The sequence below is a fragment of the Phalacrocorax aristotelis genome, chromosome 9 (genome assembly GCF_949628215.1).
Source record: "Phalacrocorax aristotelis chromosome 9, bGulAri2.1, whole genome shotgun sequence".
In the NCBI taxonomy this organism is placed as follows: domain Eukaryota; kingdom Metazoa; phylum Chordata; class Aves; order Suliformes; family Phalacrocoracidae; genus Phalacrocorax; species Phalacrocorax aristotelis.
Genome location: NC_134284.1, coordinates 4354754 through 4378938, shown reverse-complemented (window position 1 = coordinate 4378938; position 24185 = coordinate 4354754). Strand labels below are relative to the sequence as shown.

At 35.8% G+C, this 24185-nt stretch overlaps 1 protein-coding gene across 8 annotated transcripts in view; it reads left to right on the top strand.

Moving 5' to 3' along the window:
• CDIN1 (CDAN1 interacting nuclease 1) overlaps window positions 1–24185 on the top strand; it is a 127304-nt gene that overhangs the window by 61947 nt on the left and 41172 nt on the right. For 7 of the 8 annotated variants that reach the window (XM_075103231.1, XM_075103232.1, XM_075103236.1 and 4 more), the window contains one exon: window positions 2083–2188. In XM_075103231.1, coding sequence (XP_074959332.1) covers window positions 2083–2188 — 106 coding nt within the window. Of the gene's footprint in view, window positions 1–2082; window positions 2189–10588; window positions 11716–24185 lie in introns of those variants that run through there. The other variant, XM_075103233.1, reaches the window with a different exon arrangement.

Below are 24185 nucleotides of genomic sequence, written 5' to 3'. Positions count from 1 at the left end.
TACCTCTTCAAATGAACCAGTCCATATTTGAAACAGTGAGATTTGGCATCCTAATGATCTGCAATTCACTTTTGTCAAACCACACTTGGACCATTTTCAATTAATTTTTACTTCTTCACTTCCATACCTCTTATTTGTGGAGGGTCTTGGGGAGCTACCAAGGACTTGAGGGGGTGAGGGAATGTTGTTTTTTATCACGCCTAAAGTTTGCAGGGAAGATTGTGGAATTATGGAATCACAGAATGACGATGCTGGAAGGGACCCCTGGTGGTCATCTGCTCAAGCAGGGTTAGCTGGAGCTGGTTGCCCAGGACCATGTCCAGTCAGCTTTTGAATATCTGCAAGGATGGGGACTCTACCACCTCTCTGGGCAACCTGTGCCAGGGCTCAGTCACCCTCACAGTGAAAGTGTTTCCTGATGTTCAGAGGGATCTTCCCATGTTTCAGTTTGTGCCCATTGCCTCTGGTCCTGTCACTGGGCACCACTGAAAAGAGCCGGTGTCCCTCTTCTTAACGCGTGCCCTTCAGATAGTACATACATCGATAAGATTCCCCAATAGTGTGGACTACAATACACACAATACATACTTGGTATTAAGATACTCACTTTTACATTAGGAACAGGTAGGATTATATCCCAGCTATTTAGGAGCCTGATTAGTTGCTTTTCTAGTTTCCATTTAGATGGAGCTAATCTTTTTAATGCTTGAGAAAGGAAACTGGGAAACACGTAAGGGGCCTATAAGAAAGTTGGGGACAAACTTTGTAGCAGGGCCTGTTGCAATAGGACAAGGGATAATGGTTTTAAAATAAAAGAGGGTAGATTTAGACCAGAAACAAGGAAGACATTTTTTACAATGATGAGGGTGGTGAAACACAGGCCCAGGTTGCCCAGAGAGGTGGTCGATGCCCCATCCCTGCAAACATTCAAGGTCAGGTTGGACGGGGCTCTGAGCGACCTGATCTAGTGGAATATGTCCCTGCTCATCACAGCGGGTTTGGACCAGATGACCTTTAAAGGACGCTTCCAACCCAAACTGTTCTATGAGTCTATGATAAGTTAAATTGATAGCAGGGTAGTGGTGGCATATAGACCTTAGTGTGGTGACTTCATGAGTTATTTACACAGATTTCCCTAGTAATTTTAGTCTGTGGTCAATGGTGTGCTCTACAGCTGCTTTAATCTTTCTGCGTTGTGTTTCTGGGTCTGCATGCCCCTTGAGTACCTCATCCCAGCTCAAACTTAGGCTAAGACATCTTGGCTGTGGATATCATAGGGAACTCAAAATAAAGGAAACATTTTTAAGACCTCAATAATGATACCCCACACTACCTTTTTGAAGAAGGAATGCTCTTTTAGAGTGATTCTTGTAATCTTTCCTGCAAAATTAGGTTATCAACTTCAGAGAGAACTTTCCTTTACCAAAAAATATAATTTTATTAATAGTAGAAATTCACTCTTGCAAGAAATGAGGAAAGACATGAATCAAAGCAAATTCCACAGCATTGAAAGAAAAAGAAATTAAAAATAACGTTTTTTCACATAAGCCTTCTTATTCCTAACTTCTTTCTGGTGAAGCATTACTGATTTTGCAAAAGTAGGGAAGCAGGTATATATCTGTGATAAACTTCCTTGCCATTCTCACACCTTTCACTCTGGATTGGTGAGAAGTTTCTGGTTTTAGCAGCTTAGCTAAAACAGATCGTGTTATTCACCAGACGTTTTCAATTCGTTACCTCACAACTCCTTTCCAGCAAAGTAAGGGTGAAAGTAGGATGCAGTTGCACCTTAGTCTAGTCTCTTTTTCCTTGCATTCTGTTTGTGTTAAAATAAATGCAGATGTGTAGAACAGGGTGTAATTAAACTGAATTTTATATAATTATCCATTAAAATATTTTCTGGTACTTTTTTTGAAAAATGTCCTATGTGCATATTGGAAAAATATTTTTACAAATATATAACTCTGTTGCAAGCATGAATTATGTCATAGATTGGGGGTAGACAGGATGTTCCCAAACACATTCTTGCAGGCTGTTGAGTTTGATTTTCAGAATACACTTTATTTTCTGCTGTTACCCTAGCTGTTGAAGGACACATAATTCACTGGATTGAAAGCAAAGCCTCATTTGGTGATGAAAGTAGCCACCAAGCATACTTGCAGGACCAATTTTGGAGCTACTGGAACAGGTACGTTTCTGCTATTTTTCTTTATAGATAAATAGGACTGCATTTTTAGAGTAACTTGAGAAAACACTAGTGACTTCAGTATTAAGGCATGTGAACAAAATACGTGTTACTAATCTGACATTTTGGATGTCATTAATTAGTATGTCAGATTGGAATGCTGAAATATTTGTGAAAGTTCACATAGTTTTTAACATGCAGCAAATATATATGATGATGTTAAAATAATGTTAGATGACAGAATAAGTTACTTTGGTACAGAAGTTATATGTCAATTTTTTTAGTACCTGACTTTGAAGGAAGATTTTTCTTTAATGTTTTGTAATACCTGCAAGGTGCCAAATTTGTTATAAAATCTTCACAAGCCAAGTGGGTTGTGTATTAAGAGCTTTATTGCTCATTATATCTAGGATAATACTGTTTCATTGGGTTTTTTCAATAAAAGGGGTTTTTTTTGTATGTTTTCTACGTTTTAAACAGTAATAACAGTCTTCAAGCTAAAAACTGTAAGTATTTGCAGGAACATAAGGAGGGAAATAAGTTAGGCAGACAGAATTTTTGAACATGTTGATGGTATTGGTATGAAGAAATTTCTTTTAAAGACAGTTAAAATAGTTCTGATTTATTCTTACAACAGTTGCTGTTGTATGTATTTATATACCTTTCCATGGTACTAGAAGCCTCCTCCCTACAGGAGTTTTCTTTGAAAAAAAATCCTAACCAAGATGCTTCATCTCCAATTCCATTTTTGTATGTGGTGGAACCCTAAGCAAAGTAGTGAGTAAGTGAGGTACATGAAAGTTTTAATAAAGCATTTTTAAAAGCATAAATTTAGAAGTCTGCCCAGTGTTCACAAGAGAGCATCAATGAAATCTGAGGGATAGTGGAGAAGATGGCACAAATGTGCGCACGTGCAACAAATAGACAGCTTGTGTCAACATCAGAGGCTAGTCTGGTGACCATTAGTATTTCAGCTGAATAGGAGAAACGCCAAGGTGAAAATGGCTAGTCTTAGCTTGGGAAGTACCTTAAAAGCAGATTCTATAGGAGGCAGTGGAAAAAGGGAAACTGAATCTTCAGAGTTTGGAATTATACTCTGCAGCAACTTTCTCAATTGACATGAGAAGGACCTGCTCTTATTTGACAATACCAGAAAGCAGTTACATGGAAGACTTGAACTGATGTAATGGGAACCTCAGGAAGACTGTCAGTTGTTGGATAAAGATACTGTACTACAGGAATTTTGTGAAACATATAACCAGTATACAAGCCTTACAAAGAAATTTGAGTATATACAATATCAATGCAAACGGTGAGAATGGCAGGAAAGATGGTGACTCAAACATTGCTGAACTTGCACATCGGTTAAATAAGAGGAGATGGGGCAGCTCAGGCTGGGAGGAGGCTATTAGATATACTGGCTTGAATATTTTCTGAGGAGAAAGGATGCGTTTGAAGGGATCTGTCAGACAAAAGCAACTCCAAGACATGAATTTTAAATAGATAATATGAGCATGAAGATACTAAGTTGAGATGGGGTGAAAGTTGAGCAGACAAGTAGGACGAAGGCACTGATCCATTTGTTGTTTACAGTAAAATTGCCATTGCAAAGTTGAAGTTGTACTTTCTGTCTTTTTTTTGTGCTCAGCAAAATGACTGTCCACATTTTTGGTTTGAGTTATGAAATGTGTAAAAATATTTGAGAATAGCGTGTACCATTTGAATCTGGCATTTCCAAAAGAAACTTCTCTTATGGCTTTATCAGGAAACAAAGACATAGCTAACTTCATTTTAATTTTATCATGTACTAATTAATATTGCAACTTCAAAAATGGAGTAACATCTCTCACTGAGCTGTTAGTCAAGTACCTTTAATTCTGCAAAAGTTAGACTGAACTGACGTGGGTCAATAAGACTGCTTTGGAAGTAGTTTTGAGATTTTGCCAAATCTTGTGTTATAGCTGTTCTTATTGAAAACAACTACAAAAAATTGTTGATTCTTAAATACAGTGACTTTACATTCATATAAAGGAAACTAGAAGTCTCCTTAGTGAGACTTGTTACTCCCTAAATCCAGAATGTAATGATTAGGTAGATTTCTCTGGGTTTTTTTTTAAAGAACAGATCCTGTTAGTTTAGTACTGCTCAGCCAAGCTAACAGTATCACCACATCTCCTGAAATTAATTCTGATTTATTGTAGCTTCTTCTAATATGACATTTGGGTTAGTGAACACTTGTTGACAGATTAGGTTGTGAGTAGGTTAGACAGTTAACTTTCATTGCTCTCTGAAACTGTTTGTCGGAAAAGACACAGGTGTAGCTGCACAAACTGTGAATCAATTTTGTATGATTTAATCAGCCTATGCAGGGATCTCTCCAGTGAGAACCAGCTTCCCAGTCAATTCACTGCACCTGTGTGTCTCCTTACCTCTTGAAGGAGGAATCATTTGGAGAAGAAGCATCAGTTTGCAGCAGAGGTATCATGACACTCAGCTGATAGTTCAGGGTTTTGTAAACCTGATCTGTTGGTTGATCTTAAAGCCGAAATGAAATCGGAGAGAAAACTTGCAACATCACCTGTTACATGTGGATAGAAATACGTGTCTAGATACTTTGAAAGGAGTGATGGTGAGAGGTTTTTAGACCTTTTCCATACAGCTTTTTTATTGTTTCTCTGAAAAGTACGAGTGAGACTGGAAAAGTTTCTAGGGTTTTTTTCCCACATCTGTCACAGACAGAAGTTTAATTCCACACACAATCTGACTGAAAGATTTGAACATAGCTGTGGTTTGTTTGCTGTTATGTGTGTATTTCATTAAACCCTGTACTCTGTGCTAACTAAATCTGTGAGAGTCTTAAATTGGTCTGTACTGACAGGAAAGAAATGGCACTTTCTCATTTAACAGAACAGCTCCCTAGATGCAGTCAACCATGTCTGTTCACCTCAGTGCAAAAGAACACCTTTTTATTACTCTGAGTTCTGCAGGGACAGCTTAGCAAGGTTTTTTATGGCTCATACATCAATGGTATTGTTAAGCAATTTTCAGTTGCAATGCTGCACTGCAACCTCATCTTCAAATTAAGCTTCACATTAAAAATGTACAAAGTGTACCATGTCATTGGGTTTGCACAGTTGTAATTTAAGATGCTGTTTAGATATTGAGAATTTTCAATAATAAAGAAACAGGAGTAGGCAAGTTTGGCCTTACATATTCCCAGACTGCTTTTGGAGAGTGATGTTTTAGAAAAAAGCTATTTTATATACTGAACAAACTTAGTATAAAATGATTCATGTACTTACAGAATCCCTTCCCCCAGTATATTCGTTCCTTCAAAGTGTGAAGTATCCACTGAGCAGGATATAGCCTTCACTACCACCAAACAAGACAACTGCATGTGCAAAATGTAATTGCTTTGCGCACGTGTAGTAGATACCACACGTCTCATTGTTCGCTGGCCCACATTGGTGTATTTCTTGTAACCATGAGGGTTAAAACTGTTGAATAGTCTGTGTGACCGAAGGTAATTTGAAGAACATGAACAGGAAGTAGCACAGATTGTGCTCTAAAACAGGGTCTGAGAACATGTAAATTATTTTAGGATTGAAATGAATGCTGCTACTTCTTTCTTTCCCACAGTGTCTAATTGTATAATTTTTTTCTAACTTGAATTAAAAATTGGCGTCCTGGCTGTAAAAGTCTGTTAGTCAGAGCTGATAGGCATGACTACTGCTTTCTGAGAGCCATATCGAGATCAGCAACACACGGTTCAAATAGCAATTAGTGGGTGCACTGTCAGTGACTTGCTGTAGGAAGATATAAACTCAAATACAGCAATTTACATTTTATGTCTTCTGCGGGCCCAGCTAAGGCATATGTACATTCTGGAATGTAATTTCTAGAGAGTCCCAGGAGAAAGCTTGACACCGTTATTAGCTAAAGAAACTTTACTATATGTGAGGAAGACCGTAAGAAAATGTCACAGTTGACACTGATATTAAACTAAAGGTAATTTCACATAGTGAAAGAGAAGCATTTCATCTTCTCTTTGAATAAGAACGGTAAGTCATCCCTGTACTAAATTCCTTCCACCATTCGCTTGTATTCGAAATGTTGTTAGTCCTATGCTTCTGCTTTTGTGAAAGAATAAATAAAAGCAAGTTTCCCATAAGTACTTTTAAAATAGTAACCCCGCTTTTTGGAAGCCTAAATTAATGATTAAATGTGTTGTTAATTAATACATTATGTCTGATCTTGAGACTTCAGTTTATAAATAACTGTCATCCTAAAATTATCATAGAGTCCTGTAGGTTAAAAGAAGGTGTTTATTTCAGATAAATGCAAACAGAAACATTGCAAAGGGTTGTATGTCAGTCACAGACACAGCCAATGTGGTGTTAGGATTTTTTTGGGAAGAGTGTTCTGCTCAAATTCATTTGCAGTTGACTGTAAGGATGAATCGTATGTGAGCAAAGGTTGAATCAGAACATCAGAACAATACATGTTTTTTTCTGTTCAGCCGTTTAAAATGGTTTGACGTTCCTGTGAAGGCTGTTTAAGTAATAATTGTTGTCTGATTGTGGGTGGTAGGAGAAGAGGGAGTTACGTTGTGGGTTTATGGATGTCTGTTCTATAACAAGATCAATATTCTCCAATTGCAAATGGTTTAAAAAGTTGTACTGGTGAGTTGAAAGCCAGTGGTATAACAACTTGACTTGGAGGAAACCTTGGGAGTTGCATTTGTCAAGTGGCTAGGGAAACTGTTCATGCATACCCAGTATCCAAAGCTTCATTGGCAGCCCAAACATAAAGAACTGAAAGGTCATTCTTCTTCCTGCCGTATGATGGTTTGTTGACATATTTTGACACACTGGTACAATGCTGAAAGGTTCTGACCTTACTGCAACACTGAGGGACTTAGGGTTTGTTTAGCTATCTAATGCTTGTAGATTTTCACACATGCTGGGCTTTGCTCTGCTCTTTTTTCCCCTCTCCCTCCTGGGTCTACTTGAATTAATGAATTAATCCTAAACAAAAATGGATTAGATAGAAGAGAGAGTTTATTATTATTTTTGCCACTTAGAACAATATATAGATAAGTTTCTTCAAAAATAATTTACTTTTTTAAAATTTGCCCTGCCAACTTGCTAACCTCAGTAGCGCTGAGTAAGATACTTTTGTTTATAGACAAGAGAATCAAAAGCACTGAAGAGTGCTGTTTTCTCCTAGTTTACTGATTCAGTAGTTTAATTTGTGAAGATTGCAAAATTCTGTGTTCTCCTGCGAGAGAAACAGTTATATGTGTACACTCACACATATACATACACTCACGTATTTATATAGGCATACCTCTGCACTTCAGAAATGTTCTAGATACATTTAGTTTATTTCCAGCAGTATTTGACATGATTATTATTCTTATTTAATGACAAATTAACAGTATGAAAATCAACATGTAGTTTATGAAAAATAAAAATATTTTACTTTAGTTCAAAAGTAATGTTTTTAGATTTTACCAGTCATCCCCTCTTTAACAACATGATTGAGTAACAGAGCATGAAGACATTTTCCATTGAGACCATGGCTTATGCCTAGCATTGCAATAATGTTAATTGTTTGGCCTAGCATTGTAGGTTGTTTTATTTTGTATGAAAATTAATTTTTGCCAAAGCAAAGAAAGAACAGACCATACTATATTCATGCTTACATTTGAATTATTGATATTAATTATGTATTTTCATGTGTTGCTCTACTTAGATATTTTCTATTTTCTTTAATATGGACACGAAATTTGGATTTTCAGTATAATTTAATTCTCTTAAGCCTCTTTCACTGCTAGATTGTTAGATTCTCAACTTAAAAAGTAGTAAATGAAGCACTACGTAGCTTTGTTTAAATTATTTTTCCTTCTATTTTTCTCTACTGTCTTAAATACTGTTGTGTCACAGGAGACTCATGTAGTGCAGATAGAGCATTTTCAGCTTCCATCCACGTTACTGCAAGGCTTCAGCTCCAATTTTCCTGGTATTTCTCATTCAGATTAGACAAGCATCTAAGTTTATGTACGATAAGAGCTGACAGCATAGATCCTGCTATGCTTGCCAAAGGCCTGGTTGCAGACACTCCGCTATGTCAAAGAATGTCAACCCCCCACAGACCTTACCTTTCAGAATTCCATGTAATTTTTAATTGACATTTACATCTGACATTTTCAATGTATTTCTGAATGTTGAGTCTTTATCTACCTAGTAATAGTTAAAACCAAACCAAACCCAAGCCAAAAGAATCCCTTCCTGTAAACTATGATATCATATATTTTTTATTTAACAAGGTCAAGTTGCTGGGCTGAAACTCAAGAATGACCAACTCCCCCTTGCTTTGTGTAATTCTATATTTGCTAGTCTAATCCATTTCAAATGACAATTAAGGAGGGTAGTAGGGAGTATAAAGCAAAATTTAACTCTTAGTGCTAAGGAACAAAGCATAAGTATATTATTATTACTATGCATCGTGCACAGGAAGGATACGGAGACTTCAAGGAAATTTTCAGAATACTAACAGAGGTTTTTCCATTGAGTCAGGTACTTGAATATTGAAAGTGGTACCTTCATACCTATATTCGTACGACACAGACATGTAAACAGCATAATATTGCAAATGAAGTGAAGCTGGCAAGTATGTAATTTAGCTGCGTGTTGCAGTGTGTTGTACTTCCTTGCCTTCAGAAATCTCAAGTTTTCATTTGGTTTGAAATACTAAAAGCCTAATAAATTAGTACGACCATAATTTTCCATCTATTAGAAGTTAGAATGAAGAACTACAGTTGATCATAAATGTCACAAAGCGAAGAAGTAGAAGCAGCATTTTGTCACAAATAATGCTGCTTTTCTTCTAATTAGTTAATTTACATTTTATAAATTAAGGGCAAGATTCAGACAGAAGATAATCTAGTACCATATCATAGCTTTACTGACCTGTATTTGTATATGCCAAATTTAAGTTAATTAGAAATGTAGATGCTGTTTGTTTTATCTGTCAAAAAGCTCATCTTAAAAAAAAAAAATCTAGACACACTTCTTCCCTCAACATTTATCATCTAAATAATAGTCTTGCCAAGATGGCAGCCTCATAATAAACTCTTTTCAGTGGAGTGATGGGTAATGAAGCTTGCTTGTGAAGGCAGCGAAAAATGTTGTCTAGCCAAATGTGTGAATATGATGGCTAGAGAATCAGTGGACTTTCTCAGTCATCAATCTTTTTAGTAGCCTCTTATACATCTGAATATTTTGATAGATGATCTAATAATTGAGTTATCTATCTTTCTAGCTATCAGAGTTGCATAAAAATTATTCTCACATGCTATTGAATATTATATATGTTGGGCATCCAGTAAATTTTTCAAAAAAGGTCCAAGAGGTGGAGGAATTTAGTTGTCTTAAACAGCCTTTAATATATTAAATTATAAACTACTATATATAGGATATAAAACTATTTGTACTAATACAGGAAAAAAGTAAATAATGTCAATAACTGATTACAGATAGGACTCACAGTAAATAAAGCACATAAAAACACGAGGCTGGTGAGGTTAGTGCACAATGTAAGAGAAATCCGAGTTATAAAATGAGTAGATTCAGTAGTCGCTGGCTGGTTAATGGACAGCAGTCACATCTACACACAGTTGCACAAATTCCTTGTGTCTAGGAAATCTTGGCTCAGGCAAAGAGTAATACAGGGTCACTGTGGAGCCCCTGTGAGAGCAGTTTCCCTTGATTGAAGATGAGACTGAAAAGTATATATTGAAAGTGCCCACATTTTGTTTATTCTGGGTGATTGTCAATAAGGATTTGTGTTGCCAGAGCACAAGAATCTGCTTTCCTAGGACACTAATCTTGCATTAAAGGAGGCAGTCAGGGTATTTGGGTAAGTTGCAGTAAGCACATCGTCAGATGTGTCTTTCTTACTTGCTCTGAGTAGCAAAGCAAAATGATTGTTGGTGTCAGCGTCATTTTTTAAGCACTGCACTTCAAGCAGACGTTATGAAATTCTTGACTTTGAATGCATTTCTGCTCAAAGGGTCAGATAAAAATTATTTCAACAATAATAAAAATCTTTTACATCAAGGATACTTTCAATTCAAATACCCTTTTTCCCCCCTCAGTGTCACCAGTTTATGTTCAATTACATACTTTTCTATAGATTGTATAAAGTTCCTTCTTGTGAATTCTTGAAACCTGTATGTGGGGGGCTAATTTTTTTTTTTAAAATGCAGTTATTCTGGATTATAGTATATTTTCATTTTTAGTACTTTATTTGTAGATTTCATACCTACAGCAAGGTATGAACAAGTACATTTTATGAATAGTCTCCAGTTAGCAAAGTGGCGTTTCTTTCTCTGCTCAGACCTTGAGTGACCAGCGTACTTTCCTGAGGATTTCAAAAAGTTCACTCGTTGCAGAATTGTAGTGGAATAGGCATCAGAGGGACCTGCTTTACAGTTACTAGGTGCTTAAAGGGGAAAGGCAACGGTGGATTTCAAGGAGTTGGACATTATCATCATTTGACAAGTACTCTGTGAAAGTATCATTGGGCCTCATTGGACTTTGCCATTGCATGTGGATCTACAAATTGAACAAAGTTTTGGCTGTCTCACTGACAGCGGTTGTGACTCTCATGCTTAGTAAGCAAAGTTCTCCATGTTTAAGAGTTCTTGTTAAACATGCATAATTAGTTTGATACAATTTGGGTACACATAAAGCAAGACACTGAAATAAGATTACTTGAGTATCAAAAATGTAAAAGCTTAAAATAAAAATTTGGTTCTGAAGTTCCACACTTGTCTTGCTAGATTGCACCCCACATAAACAGTCTGCATATTTGTTTTCAGTAATGTTTACATTGATTTTATGCAATTATAATTTGATGTAAGTGTAATTTCACATAAGCATAATTTAAACCTATAACTAAGGCAGTAGGAAACAAATTACAAAAAAAAAGGTTAAATAATTCTCTCTCATTACTGGGAGAGTTTTAATATAAGAAAGCTAATATTGCTTCTGAATATATAAATTCATAAGGAATTAACTGGAATTGATCAAAGCCAATATTTGATTTTCTTTACTATATGTGGCTTCTTCTGACCTTAAGTAAATTGGCAGTTATTCTAGTTAGTATTTGTAGCATGTCTACTTGAGAACATACCAAGCTCCCATGCATACGCAGTGTGTTATTCAAACTTATGTATATATTTGAGTGTATAATTTTAGAATGTTTATATCTTAATTTAGGAAAGCGATAGCAAGCATCTGTGCTCCTTCTGGTTTGTCATTTGATTAACATGCTCTCATCCATCACTAGTCTTTGATATGAACATCAAGAAATGATGTCCTTTTGTTTTAAATGGTAAATATGCCTTTGTCCTGAATGCTTACAGACACTTCAGGATTTACATCTGAATTGTCAAAGTGTAACTGCACAGCTGCTCTGATGTGTGACATAATTAGTGAAATAAAGAACTTTTTAATTTTTCACCGGTAGGCCTTAAATATTGACATTACAAGACTGTAGCTGTGACGCTGAAAAAATTTGTCCTTCATCCACTGTTTTTCTAAGATGTGCTGTTCATCAACAGGAGATAATCAGCTGCACAAGAGCCTCTGCGGACATTCCTATTTGCATGGTCCAAGCCTGTCTCTTCAGGTTTCATTATTTAGGTCTGATGTCTAGTTAGCTCTTATCAAAACTAATACCATCTGAACTACCAGGCTTCTGGTGGTCACACAACCAACATGAAAATTTCTTCCGTCTGACTAATATTATTAAAGACAGTATCTCTTTAAACTTGAGCTTTGTTTCAGTGTCTAGATCAATTACATCTTGTAAATGCATTTCCATCAATGTTTCGCTGCTTGTTTCAAAAGATGAAATACATCTGAATTAAATTACATTCTGCACATTTTTAAATTAAAAAAGTAGTGCAAATGCAGGTGTTTAGACTAAAGCTTTACTACCATTCTTACTATGTCTTGATGCTACTAAGGCTACTGTATTGCCGGCTTCTGATTGTTGGAATAGTACAGTAAGTTAAAATGTTATCAAAGACGGACACCTAGATGGGCTTCTATCAGTATTTTATCAGCTATTTGTAGCAAAAATTGAGTTTGTCATGCAAATATGTAATTCAAATTTAGTTCCTGCAGAAAGCAAGTGTTCCTCGAAATCTTGGGGTTCACTTATACATGATAAAGCATTATTTCCTGTATTTCTTTTCTGCTGTGGCAGTTATGGTGTTCTGAGTTTATAATGGTTAAATGAATTTCGTGTTTTAAGTGCTGTAATGCTGCCACTGAATCTTTGAAATGTACAGTTTCAAGATCTTGCAATTTATAGCCTTTAAAATTTACAAAACAGTTCAGAGAGAACTTTAGCAACGTATCCCACAAAATTATTTAAGGGCCCCTGATCATGATGAGCTTATAGTTGCAATATTTTGTAATATCCTATATATAATACACTGCAATATTCAGGGGTTTTTAAACTTTTTATTATTCTTTACCTCAGAGACTTTGACTACAACATTTTTTTGTGTAATCGAGTTGATTTGATCCCAAGTTCGTTTAAAGCATAATGTCATGTAAAAATCATCACATTATTGATATCTCTTTATTTGGAATATACTATTTACTTGATTTTAAAATAATGAAAAGCATACATATTTCAGGCTCTCTGTAAAAGAGTAATTCTGAAAGTATATTCTCATTTACTTGGTTCAAAAGGATAAATACCTTGTATCCTTTGCAACACAGGCCAATATATTAAGTGAGGTTTTCTGGCATACGAAGGATGCCTGTGAGTTTTTGAGATACTGAAGCTGTAACCCAACTTGAAGACGACAATGATGGCACTGAGCTTCTGTCCAGAGTTAATCAGCTGCAGAATTTGTAAACTGCGTATGTGTCAAAGTTGAAAATGTTAGCACTCTGATAGAAGCTTGAAAAGGTTAGACCTGATAAAAGCCATCAGCAGTTAAAGAAAGTGATTTATGGGAATGTAATGACACAAAATGCCTCATTTATCACTCATATATAGATAGGTTAAGGTTTCTGTGTCATACTTTAAAAACTTGACCACTTAGAATTGTCAAAATAGGTACTTAATTGCCCATCATACATTTCAGTTCAAATTTCTTTGCTTGAATTTTGGTGATTTTACTGTTTTGCTTCTCATATGGTTCTTTTTAAAGTCATTCATATTTCATATTTATTTCATATTTGTTTCAAATGGTATGCTCAGTGCTCTGTTAGAACTTTTATTAGGTAAAGCTGTTGATTTGAGTGCTATCCAAATCTTCCGTTGATTTACAATTTCATTCAGCCTAACTGTAAGGAAAATAACTGAAGGTTTCATTTTCTTTTGTTTTATACCACTAATTCTCGTCAGGAGTTTACAGCTTTCTAATTCAATCCTTACATTTCCCCTCCAAACTGAAATACGAGATTTAAAAGTGAGATCCATCAATTGGTTTCCAGTTCCAGTCACTTAAGTTACTGTTTATCTCCATACAAATTAAATTTAATCCAAAACTACCAGGACTGTTAAATGATCCTAAAACAAAATAAAAATCTTGGGAAAAATGCACAGTAGTGTGTTATTGTTTTGCCGGTTTGATTTGAGGATAACAGCAAGCAAGTCCCATCGATTTGAGACTGAATGGTTGTTTTTTTTTTTAACTGCCCACAGTTTCATCATAATGCTGAAAAAAAGTAAATGCAAAGATGGGTAAATCCTCACTAGGTAATTATCTTTAAGAACATATTTGTAAAATAAAGCAAATACTTGAAAGGCATTGAATAAATATTAAAATACAGGTTCAGCTGCCAAAAGAAAAAGTGTGTTAATGAAGTTTCTAAGGATTTCTTTTTCTTTAGCTACTTACCTTTTTAAACTATTTCATCCTCTTATTTCTGGATTTTATACAGAAAAGTCAAAAGAGAATAAATTTAAGTTTTAATATCCAAAAAACCTTACCTTTTTGTTAGCTTTCACAATTTATGGCCCCAGTTGTATAGCATTCTGTTTGTTCAGCGATGACCTTCCAGGTTCGATTTAAAAAGAAGTCAGAAGCATTTGTCATGTCTGCTCGATCTTGTCCAGAGGTACCTATTGTAATTATAAAGGACTAATAAGGTTGTTTATAATATAACAGTCTGACAACCCTCAAAAATCTTCTGGAGAGCAACTTTTTTTTCTTATCTAAAGAAAAAAAAAAATCTGTAACCTTCTCATTTTGTGTTGCACTGTGTCTTTTCAACATTTAGTTGAGAAAGCATAAAGAACTTACACCTCAAAAAAACTTAGTTTTAAAAGATAAACTGTATCATTTGCTTATTAGTAATACCTTTTGGAAATGCGCAGTAATATGTGGCTATAGGACAGTTGCACCCTATATTTAATTGGTGTGTACAGAGGTGATGATGATGTACTTAGAAACATTTAATTCCTTTCACTGTGTAAAAAAACCCTTATTAACATGTCTGTTGTAAAAATGTGTGATACGTTAATATAGTGAGCTCTAATCCAAATTAAGAATATTGTTTGTTCTATTATGAGCATTATTAAAGTAATGCTGTAAGTAGGTGTTATTAAGTGGTATTTTACATTATATACCAGGTTTTTTACAGTTGACTTATGATCATTTTTCTCTTCATATGTCTTTGTCTTGCTTCCTCTCTTCTCTTTCCTCCCCCATTTCAGCATCATCCAGCAATACCACTTTTTTTATAGGCATATATATAAGGTGAACAAAAACATACTAAAACCAGTGGAATTTAAATGTTTGACAGAAATGTTTACCTCTCTTGTAGGGTATGTAACAACACTGTAGTATTGTCAGCCTACCATACATCATTTAAATACCCTTAGACAGCAAAAGCAAAACCTTGACAATTCAGTAATCTCATCATGTGATTTCAAGAAGGCTTTTTTTCATATCTACAATTGAGACAAATTTATGTTGTATGTATTTATGGTTGTTAAACTCAAAATTGTCTCATTTCATTAATTTTTAACATTGTGCTCTCTTAATGACTATGAAGAAATGTATTAAAATGCCTTAATTATAGGGCTAGAAGAAGAGAAAGCGCAAGTCTTTTTAGCATATGATCTTTCAATTGTTCACTAAAGGATAAAGAGGGCATTCAAGCATGGTTTACATAACTGTCAGCAATAATAAAATGCAAGGTAGTTTGTGGAGCCTTTAAAGACCTTTCGGGGAAATAGATTTAATTAAAAAACAATAAAATGGACTTTTCATTTCAAAGAAATCTGAAATGTTATAAAATTTCAGGATGTTACTGTATTAAGAGTAACGTATGTTTCTAAGGATGAGAAAAAGTAGCTGTGAAAATATTCTGCAGTCCGCGCAGCAGTGATAGCTTTATCTTTGTGTCTGTAGATATATGTCCTTTAGCTTTTAACACACAGACTATGGGTAGCATATAGTGGATATTTCAGGTTTTCTTAGCTGAGTGATTTTACCTGTATGGGGTTTTTTAGTTTGTCATGCTTTTAATAAGTTTGGGGTTTGGGGGGGGATTTGTTTTGGGGGGTTTTGATTGCTTGCTTGTTTTTAAAATAAGGTGAACATTTAGCTTCTTAGATGTCAAATTGTGTTGTCACAGTTATCCACAGAACAATATGACTGACATTGGCAGAAGTTTATTTGCCTATTTGATAGAGTCAGTAGGCTCCTACTCACCGTAAGGTGTCTGTGTTATATACATATCAAAGTATATTTCCAATTTCTACTTTCTCTTTCTCGTGTAATCAAAAATTGCATTCGCTAGTCATGTTTTTGGTTGTGTGGTGTGTTGAAAAGTTTAGTTAAGTACCTATTCTGTACTCTATAGTATACCACAGCTGGCAAACCAGGAGCAACTTACATTGCATGTGATAATCAATGGTGTATAAACCACATTGACTGCTGTCTTTTTAGAGTCGTTTTGGGCCCTTTCTTAGCCTCGTGCTTTCCTGAGGAAGTTTTTGTGGGTTGTTTTCTCTCACCGTGGTGCACGCCCATCAGTCGCATTGACCAATTGGTTTGTTGTAGCCGAGTACCAAATGAATCGGCATGCAAGTTGTCTTTGTATAACCAGGTTTTTTACAGATAAATCAACTTCAACAAACTGCGTTTTCGGCAAATGCTAAAACTCTATCAGTTTTGTAGTTGTAATTGCTGGCCCAAATACATTATAAAACATGTTCATAGTGAAAATATGACTTCAATAATTAGGGTCCTGCTACATCCTCTAGTAATTTAAGTTTGGATTGTGAATTCATGTCAGTGTTCACTTTGTCACTGACTGATCATAGAAATGGAAAATCATCCCTGTTCTCGGAGTTGGTGTTTTTTCTTTTAAGGAAAACAAGGGTTTGTTTCCTGCTTGCACACATACCTGGAGCACGAATGAGTAGCACAGCCTCTGTGTCATACCCCGGGCAATGACCATGCGAGAAAGATAGCTAAGGTACTGCTGAAAATGTACAAATGTGTGGCACTGTTCTACATAAAAATGCCTCACTGTTTTCTTCGTTGCTGGGCTTCCTGAGGCTTGGGGACTCAAACTAGCCAAACTACAAGAGCATCGCAGGGCACATGCGCGATTAGCTTTGGCAGCCTTTCTGCATATGGTGTGCGTGTTTTTGAGAAAGAAGTGCCTCGCATCGTTCTGTCATCAAACTCTGTTTTCAACTTCTTGTGTCCCGTTTCCCCACTCACCCCTCCTGGTGTGGCAGAGCTATTAGGTGTGATGATGTTTCTGTAGAATGTACTTTACAATCCGATATTCTTCAGTCTGCAGCTGACGGACTCCTGCAGAGTCATTCATTTTGATCACTTCCGTTGGGCTGGCAAGTCCAACGGGCACTCAAGTCAAATGCTGAGTTTGCGTACTTTCCCTTTCTACTAGTGATTTGTTTTCTGCTCACTGAAGTTTTCTGTAGTTGGGTTTTTATTACTTTGTTGCCATGTGTCATACCAGCGATGACTGGTTTTCAGTAGTGACTTTTGTAAACTTCAGTAAGCATGCTGAGCTCTCACTGAGTAAAAATGACTACTGTACAGTATGTTAATTTTTGGCACAGTAATTTTTACTTTTTCGTGTGTAATGAAGTTATTTTAAAAATGTTTTTTTTCTTTTGTTAAAAATCACATTTCCTAGATCTAAAGACCTCGCCTTACTGATGGTAATCCTTTATTAAAAACAGTAGACAGTTTGTATCACTACTTCAAAATGCAACGTTCCAGAGAGAAATGCACATTGTCAGAAGTCTGAAAGCTTAATCTGGCTTCTTGTAGGACGGACTCTAGCTCCCTACATGTTTGCCCAGTAGTTAGCACATCTAGCCTCAATACAAGCTGAGGGTTTCATGATGCCAATAACAAGATCAGGATAGAATAATGGTCTTCATTTATACTGTCATGCGTTAGGATTCTTAGTAACAATGATTCTCATGCATTTGCCTCTGGACAATTGACAGGGTAAACTATAATGGCTATAAATTTAGTTTTGAATCTCTGGTCCATTATTGATCTCATTTATACTTCCAAGCAAATTACTTGTTGCTTCTATATTTAAAATTCACCGCCTGTAAAAGCCTGATATTGCACCAAAATATTGCGAAGTCAAGCTTAAATTGAGTATTTTTTCTTAAAACTCAGGGTAAAAGTTGCTACAGATACAGAATATATGAATACAATCTCTTACGAAAAATATCTACTCTTGTAGCAAAAGTGTAAACCTAAGCACAGCTCTCATAACTTTCATTTTCTTATCACCATTTATAGTGTGTCAAGAAAGAGGAAAAGAATCCAGGAGTACTGTCTGTGCTTTGGCATAAAACCTTATGAAAACACCATAAAGTTCCAGATGTTTTTTGGCTCGTGTTAAGGAGATAAAGGATAGGATTCTAGGAAAAATACAAATCATGTCAAACTACCACTCAAATCATGCTTCTCTGCAAAATGTCCAGGGGAACAAGTTCAGAGAGAACAGTCTGTGTTTTTCACGGTTATGGAAAAGACTTTCCCAGTTGCAAAAGCACACCATACTGTCTTTTGTGTCCTATGCTTTTCTGGCCCTTCTCTGTAAAATCGTCATGCGGAGCTCTGAAGATTAATACCCTTGCTTGTAGGGTTTTTATTTATGTATTTATTTAATTACTGCAAGGCCAATAGGATGTAATAGCACTAAAACCCGTAGCCTGCTCAGCCTCTGCCCTCTCCCTGGCTTCAGCAGACCACAGAATTAGGATGATTCTGTGGAATTGGCATGGTGGGAGAATCCCCTTCATGTGCAGATCTCGGGAACATCTGCATGATAACGTAGATCTTATCTCAGAATATATATGTGTGTGTGTAAGTGTACGTACATAAATGTACGTCTGAATTACATAAATGTAACTAAAATGTGAAATTTAAACTTAATACTGTAATGTTTCATAGTTCTTTTTGTGCGTATCAGTGAAATGATAGTTTGAAGTTGCGCCTTGCTGTTCATGTAAATATTTCTTACATCTCTACTGTCATACTCTTTCCCTGGTTTTGCTATGATACACACCAGTGAATGTGTCTGAACTGAAACTAGTAGAAATATGAACTTTTTAAACAACAGGATGTGTATAGGATTCTTCGGTTAATTACATTGCAGATAGGATGAAAAAAGCTGTTAAGATCATGGGATTTTTTTTTTTACCTGTGAAGAATACACTGTGCTGCATGAGTCTTTTCTATGATGTGAGGGAATTTGTGTAGAACATTCCTTTCAGTAGCTCACACTGTATGTTTTAGAGTATTAATTACCTAGTCAGATTTTATTAAAGCCCATTGAATTTTGCATAATTAAAAATGTAGCAACAGCTAAACAGTATGAGATGTGGAATGCAGAATCTTTTGCTTTTGGCAAATGTTCTCTGGATTTTCAAAGAGGGAGCGGAGAAGCGGGAGAAACTTAAAAGTCAAGTCTGACACTTAAAAGAAATAATTTTTATGTAGATGTGCATTTACCTTTGTATAAAGTATGAAAGTTAAGCGTAAGAGATTTTTCTGCTATGTTGTTCTTCTGCAGCAGCAATAATAATATGTGTAGAGTTCCTGGAGTAGTTACTCATTTCAAAATGCGAAGCTGTAGAATGACAGTAATGGATAACTGTAGACTGGTTTCTGTACACCTGCAAGTTAAACATTTCAGATATAGCGTGAGAAAAGTTGTTTATTGTCTAAATGCTATCAAATGCATATAACTGAACAAAAATCATTGCATTTTATATTGAAATATTTTGTGGCCATCATGGGCGTGTACAGTAAATACACATTATCATCTTTTACATAGAATTGTCTGTCTGGCAGGGTTCCAGTTCTGTTTGAAGTTAGTGGAAAAAAATTACATTGTCCTCATTGCAAGAAGGAATAAAGCAGCCATCAGTACTAGTTTTGATCTGTGTAATAATTTGGTCCTTTAGATTAAGTGATTAGATAGAGCATAAGGTCCGTGATTGTACTGAGACAGACAGTAACTTGGAGAAAACCAGCGAAGGACCACAAAGATGATGAAGGGATTGGAGCATCTTTCATATGAGGCGAGGCTGAGAGAGCTCCAACTGTTTAGCCTGGAGAACAGCAAAATCAAGGGGGTTCTTTCCAACGTACATAAATACCTGATGGGAGGGAGTAAAAACTATGGAGCCAGGCTCTTCTCAGTGGTGCCCAGTGATGGGACAAGAGTCAATAGACACAAATTGAAATACAGGAGAACCTGCTGAAATGTAAGAAAAATCTTTTGTGAGAGGTGTCAAATACTGGAGCAGGTTGCCTGGAGAGGTTGGGAAGTCTCCATCCTTGGAGATAATCAAAACCTGACTGGACAAAGCCCTGAGCAACCATCTCTAGTTCACCCTGCTTGGAGCAGGGCTAGACAATCTCTAGAGGTTCCTTTTGACCTCGGCTATTCAGTATTTCTGTGTGATTTTATTTATTGTTATTTTTATCTGTATTACTTTTTTTTAAAAAAAAGTCACAGAGGAAGCAATGTCGAAATAAGTGGGAGCAAGGGAAATCTGAAGAGCTTTAGTCAATTAGACTGTGCTGCTATTACAGTTCATGTCAAATTTCCTAGATTAGGAAATCCTTTCTTCAGTTTTTAGGGTGAGAGAGAAAATGGGGCCGAAGAAAAAAAATTTACCTACCTGTTAATGTTCTACTGAAAACTAATGAGAATAACTAAACATAAATACAATATCAAAAACTAAATTAATAGCTTAAACACTAGGGTAATTGTGAGGGAATAATTGAAGGATTGTAGTAAGCAGGAAGGTTTTTTTTTTAAATCCTGTTGGTCTGGAGTTTGGGGATCAGTTCACAGAAGAATACACAAATGTAGACTTACAAAGTTAGCAGTAACTGCCGACAGATCCTAATATGTTAAAGGTTGTAATCTTTTGAAAGAAGTTGGTTGGCTTTCCTGTTGGCCCTCCTATCAACTTTAACCTCCAACCTTCTCCGGCATGTATCACTACAAATAAAACTGCTGAGGTTTGACAAGAGGATATAAAGTCACTAGGCCATCGCACAGAGATCTCTACATGGTTTTCTTTAACCTTAAGCTTAAATGAACACTGCTTTAAGTTGGTTTTTAATAAGAAGTCATAAACACTCACCCATATCACTTTAGTTTTAATAATTACTGTTTTAACAGAGAAGAAAAGAAATATACATAGTAAATTATGTTTGACAACTGGAATTTGGTGGTTTTGTTTTTGGTTGTCTTTGACCATTACATGAATTGCTGTTCTTCATTTTAATGTGTACTTTTTCATGCAAGCTGCATATGATACTGATATAAACATGTCATTTGTGTACAGTGTTAGAAATGAATTTTTAGCTCTTGATTAAGGCAAACCAGATGACAGAAATAACTTATGTGTTTGTATTTACCAACGTCACAGTAGTTATCTTTAAATCTGTAGTCACCTGTGATGATTTTGGCTTTTCTTCCTCTATAATTTTTTATGTGACTTTATACAGTACCTTTTAACGATCTAGGAACTCTGCAGCCATACTTGCTAACAGTTTAATTCCACTCCTGAAAGTTGCCTGTGTAGTGTTTCCATTTTGCCGAGGAGTGGCCATCCACAACATTAACTTGCAGAGTCCCTATTCTTATGAACAACTCATCTCTGAACATAGGCTGTACCTTACTGAAACTGTATTGCCGTCTCAAAGTAATAATTTTTTCTAGGTAAAAATCATACCAATTTAAAATTAGGTTTTCGGTTTTGCAGCCTGTTATTTCCATGACAAATGATGTGGTGTTGTATAATAACGCTCTTCATGCTTTTTGTTGCTCTTAGATTGTCATCTTTTACACTCACCCATATGTTTTCTCCAAGTGATTACTTTAGGGGCTGTGTAAGCAATCTCTTCTTTCTGAAGTCCTTCCTTTCCATGCTCAAGTTTCGTTCCTTGTATGAGCCACTCATATGTTCGTCTCCCGACAGCGCACGCTATTTGTCAAAGTCCACTTTCAATGATTAGGAAAGTACCGCTCTTTATCTGATGAGGTACATAAGTCTTCCATTCTTAGTTATGCTTTGTGTATATTTTTAGGCTTTCTTCCCAAACCTAACTACCAGATACTGGCGAGCACCTTTTATTTTTTTTTTTCTTTTCCTAAATAGTTTGCAGCATACTGGTCCATGCATCTTGCCTCTCTGGTGGCTCCATTTTGCTAAAATATTTTAATTGTTTTTCATTTATCCTTAATTTATTAAATATAAGCTTATTATATAAATGCTCTACAGTTGTAGATGCAATATGTTATCATCTATAATCTGGGCCTGTGCTTCTCATCTGTGCTTGGACTGTATCGAAGTGGTCCATAGAAAGTAAGTAAGGAAAGCAAGCCTTTTGTATGTAAGTTTATATTCATCATTTACAAGTTCTAAGAGGCAAATACTGATCTACACACGTGTCCTGGATAAATGCATAGCAGACTTTGCTTAGATTTCTGGTGCCACCTGTATTCTGGGCAGCAGTGGATGTTGCTGTTTGTCAAACCATGCAGAATGTAGATTTTTGGAAGTTAAATAATCCTAGAAGAGTAAGGCCTGATTGAATGGGGATAAGAGGAAGCTTTTAAAAATCTAAATGTAGTTCAGTTATTTCTCTCTCCCAGCAGGACCTTAGTCTGCATGATTTAATGTCATATCAAGAGGAGAACAATTTAGCGAAAATGTGTTTGAGAGAATTTGGTCACACCATGCCTTTCACCCTGTGAGAATCTGTACATCCCTGATTTTGAGTATAAAGAGAACAGGAATCTTCAGGTGATTACTTCTGTTTCCCTCTGCAAGTGAGAACATTCAGCATGATGCCTGTCTGTGTTCCCTTAGCATTTCCCTTAGCATTTAATGCTCACCATCTTCAAAAAGCGGGCGGGAAGCTGGCTAGGAAAGAGGAGACAGGTAAGATTAGTTGGCAAATGAGTTAAAATATTAATAAAGAGAAGCAAAAATTGTTGATGTCTAACTTTCTTCCCTCTGAGACCACTTATATTACTTTCGGAAGAATGTAATATAGTGCACCACCAGACCCAGGATATAAGAAACAGCTTTGAGGTATTGAAGGTTTAGTTGGTGCTAGCAAGAGACCTCTGATACTTTTTGTGTAAACGATATCAGCTACCTCATTGCCGATCAAAGCGCATAGGAAAATGGTTTCTGCTTCTGAAAGTTGCAGGATGGTCACAGCAGACAGGGGCACCAACAGCTGTCATGGCACTGTGAGAGGATTACCCATCGTATTAAGCTGTTACACTTATTCACTGGAAACTGTTGTCTGGACACTTTCAGCGTAAGAACGTATTTGTGGTGGAAAAATTAATCTCAGCATACTCAGTTAAGGCTTCAGTATCATCCTCAGGTAGCAATGTATGTAGAAGTGGCAGAACTGAAATATGAGTATAAAGTTACTAATTGAGGGGTGATTAAGATAGTATGTGATATCCACAGGAGATGTTCAGAGAGCTTTGTAATGGGTACAATAGCAATGATTGGAAGAAGGAATGCTGATCCCTTCATGCATGAAATAGTTTATCCCGCTATGGAGCCCAGGAAACTAATAAAGCTGCTGTGGACCAAAGCCATAAAGGCTTATTTTGACCAGATTAAGACATTTTCTAGAAATGCTTGCTTTTTTTCCTTTGTTTTGCATGACTTAGGGAATGGGGAGATGAGCGGTTACATGAGAAAAGGCAAATAGTAAAAAGAATAATTTTAGAGCTACTCTTACCACAGTAGATCAATGATTATTCTTGCCTTTTTAAAAAAAAAAAATTGTAATTTTAGCCAAGTTTAAAAATATGAAAATAGTTAAATTGACTTTTTATTTTTTACAATGAACTTTAGTGATTCAAAAATGCCTGTGATTCAGGAGATGTGAGCATAAATTGATCTGGAAGTAGATTAGAAACCTGGAAATAGATCAGCAGAACGTAAAGCAGCTATTGCACGTGTGTCTTGATAACCTCTGGAAATGTTTCTACATGAAACACACACATGAGGATTACAAAGATTCTTGTTTTTCAAAAATGTTTATTTCATTTCAATCTTTTCTAGAAATGCTCTTCTATATTTCTCTATCAGAAGAGTTTTTAAGAAAAGTAAATGCCATAATATACCTTGGGATAGTAAACACTTTTCACATTTCTTGTATGTATACTATGTGTTTTTTTTCCTTCAAATCATAGTTACCAAAAATTCACTGTGTAAATCTCATAATATGTTGTTTGTATCAGAAAGTAAAAAAATACAATATGCTGTATAACTTTAAATGTCAGCATTGTGAGTTGCTGATATTTTCCATTGGGTGTGAATACCAAGTTGAACGTTCAAACAGTTTTTAATAAGGAGATAGCATTTGTTTTAACCTATCAATATATAATTCCTG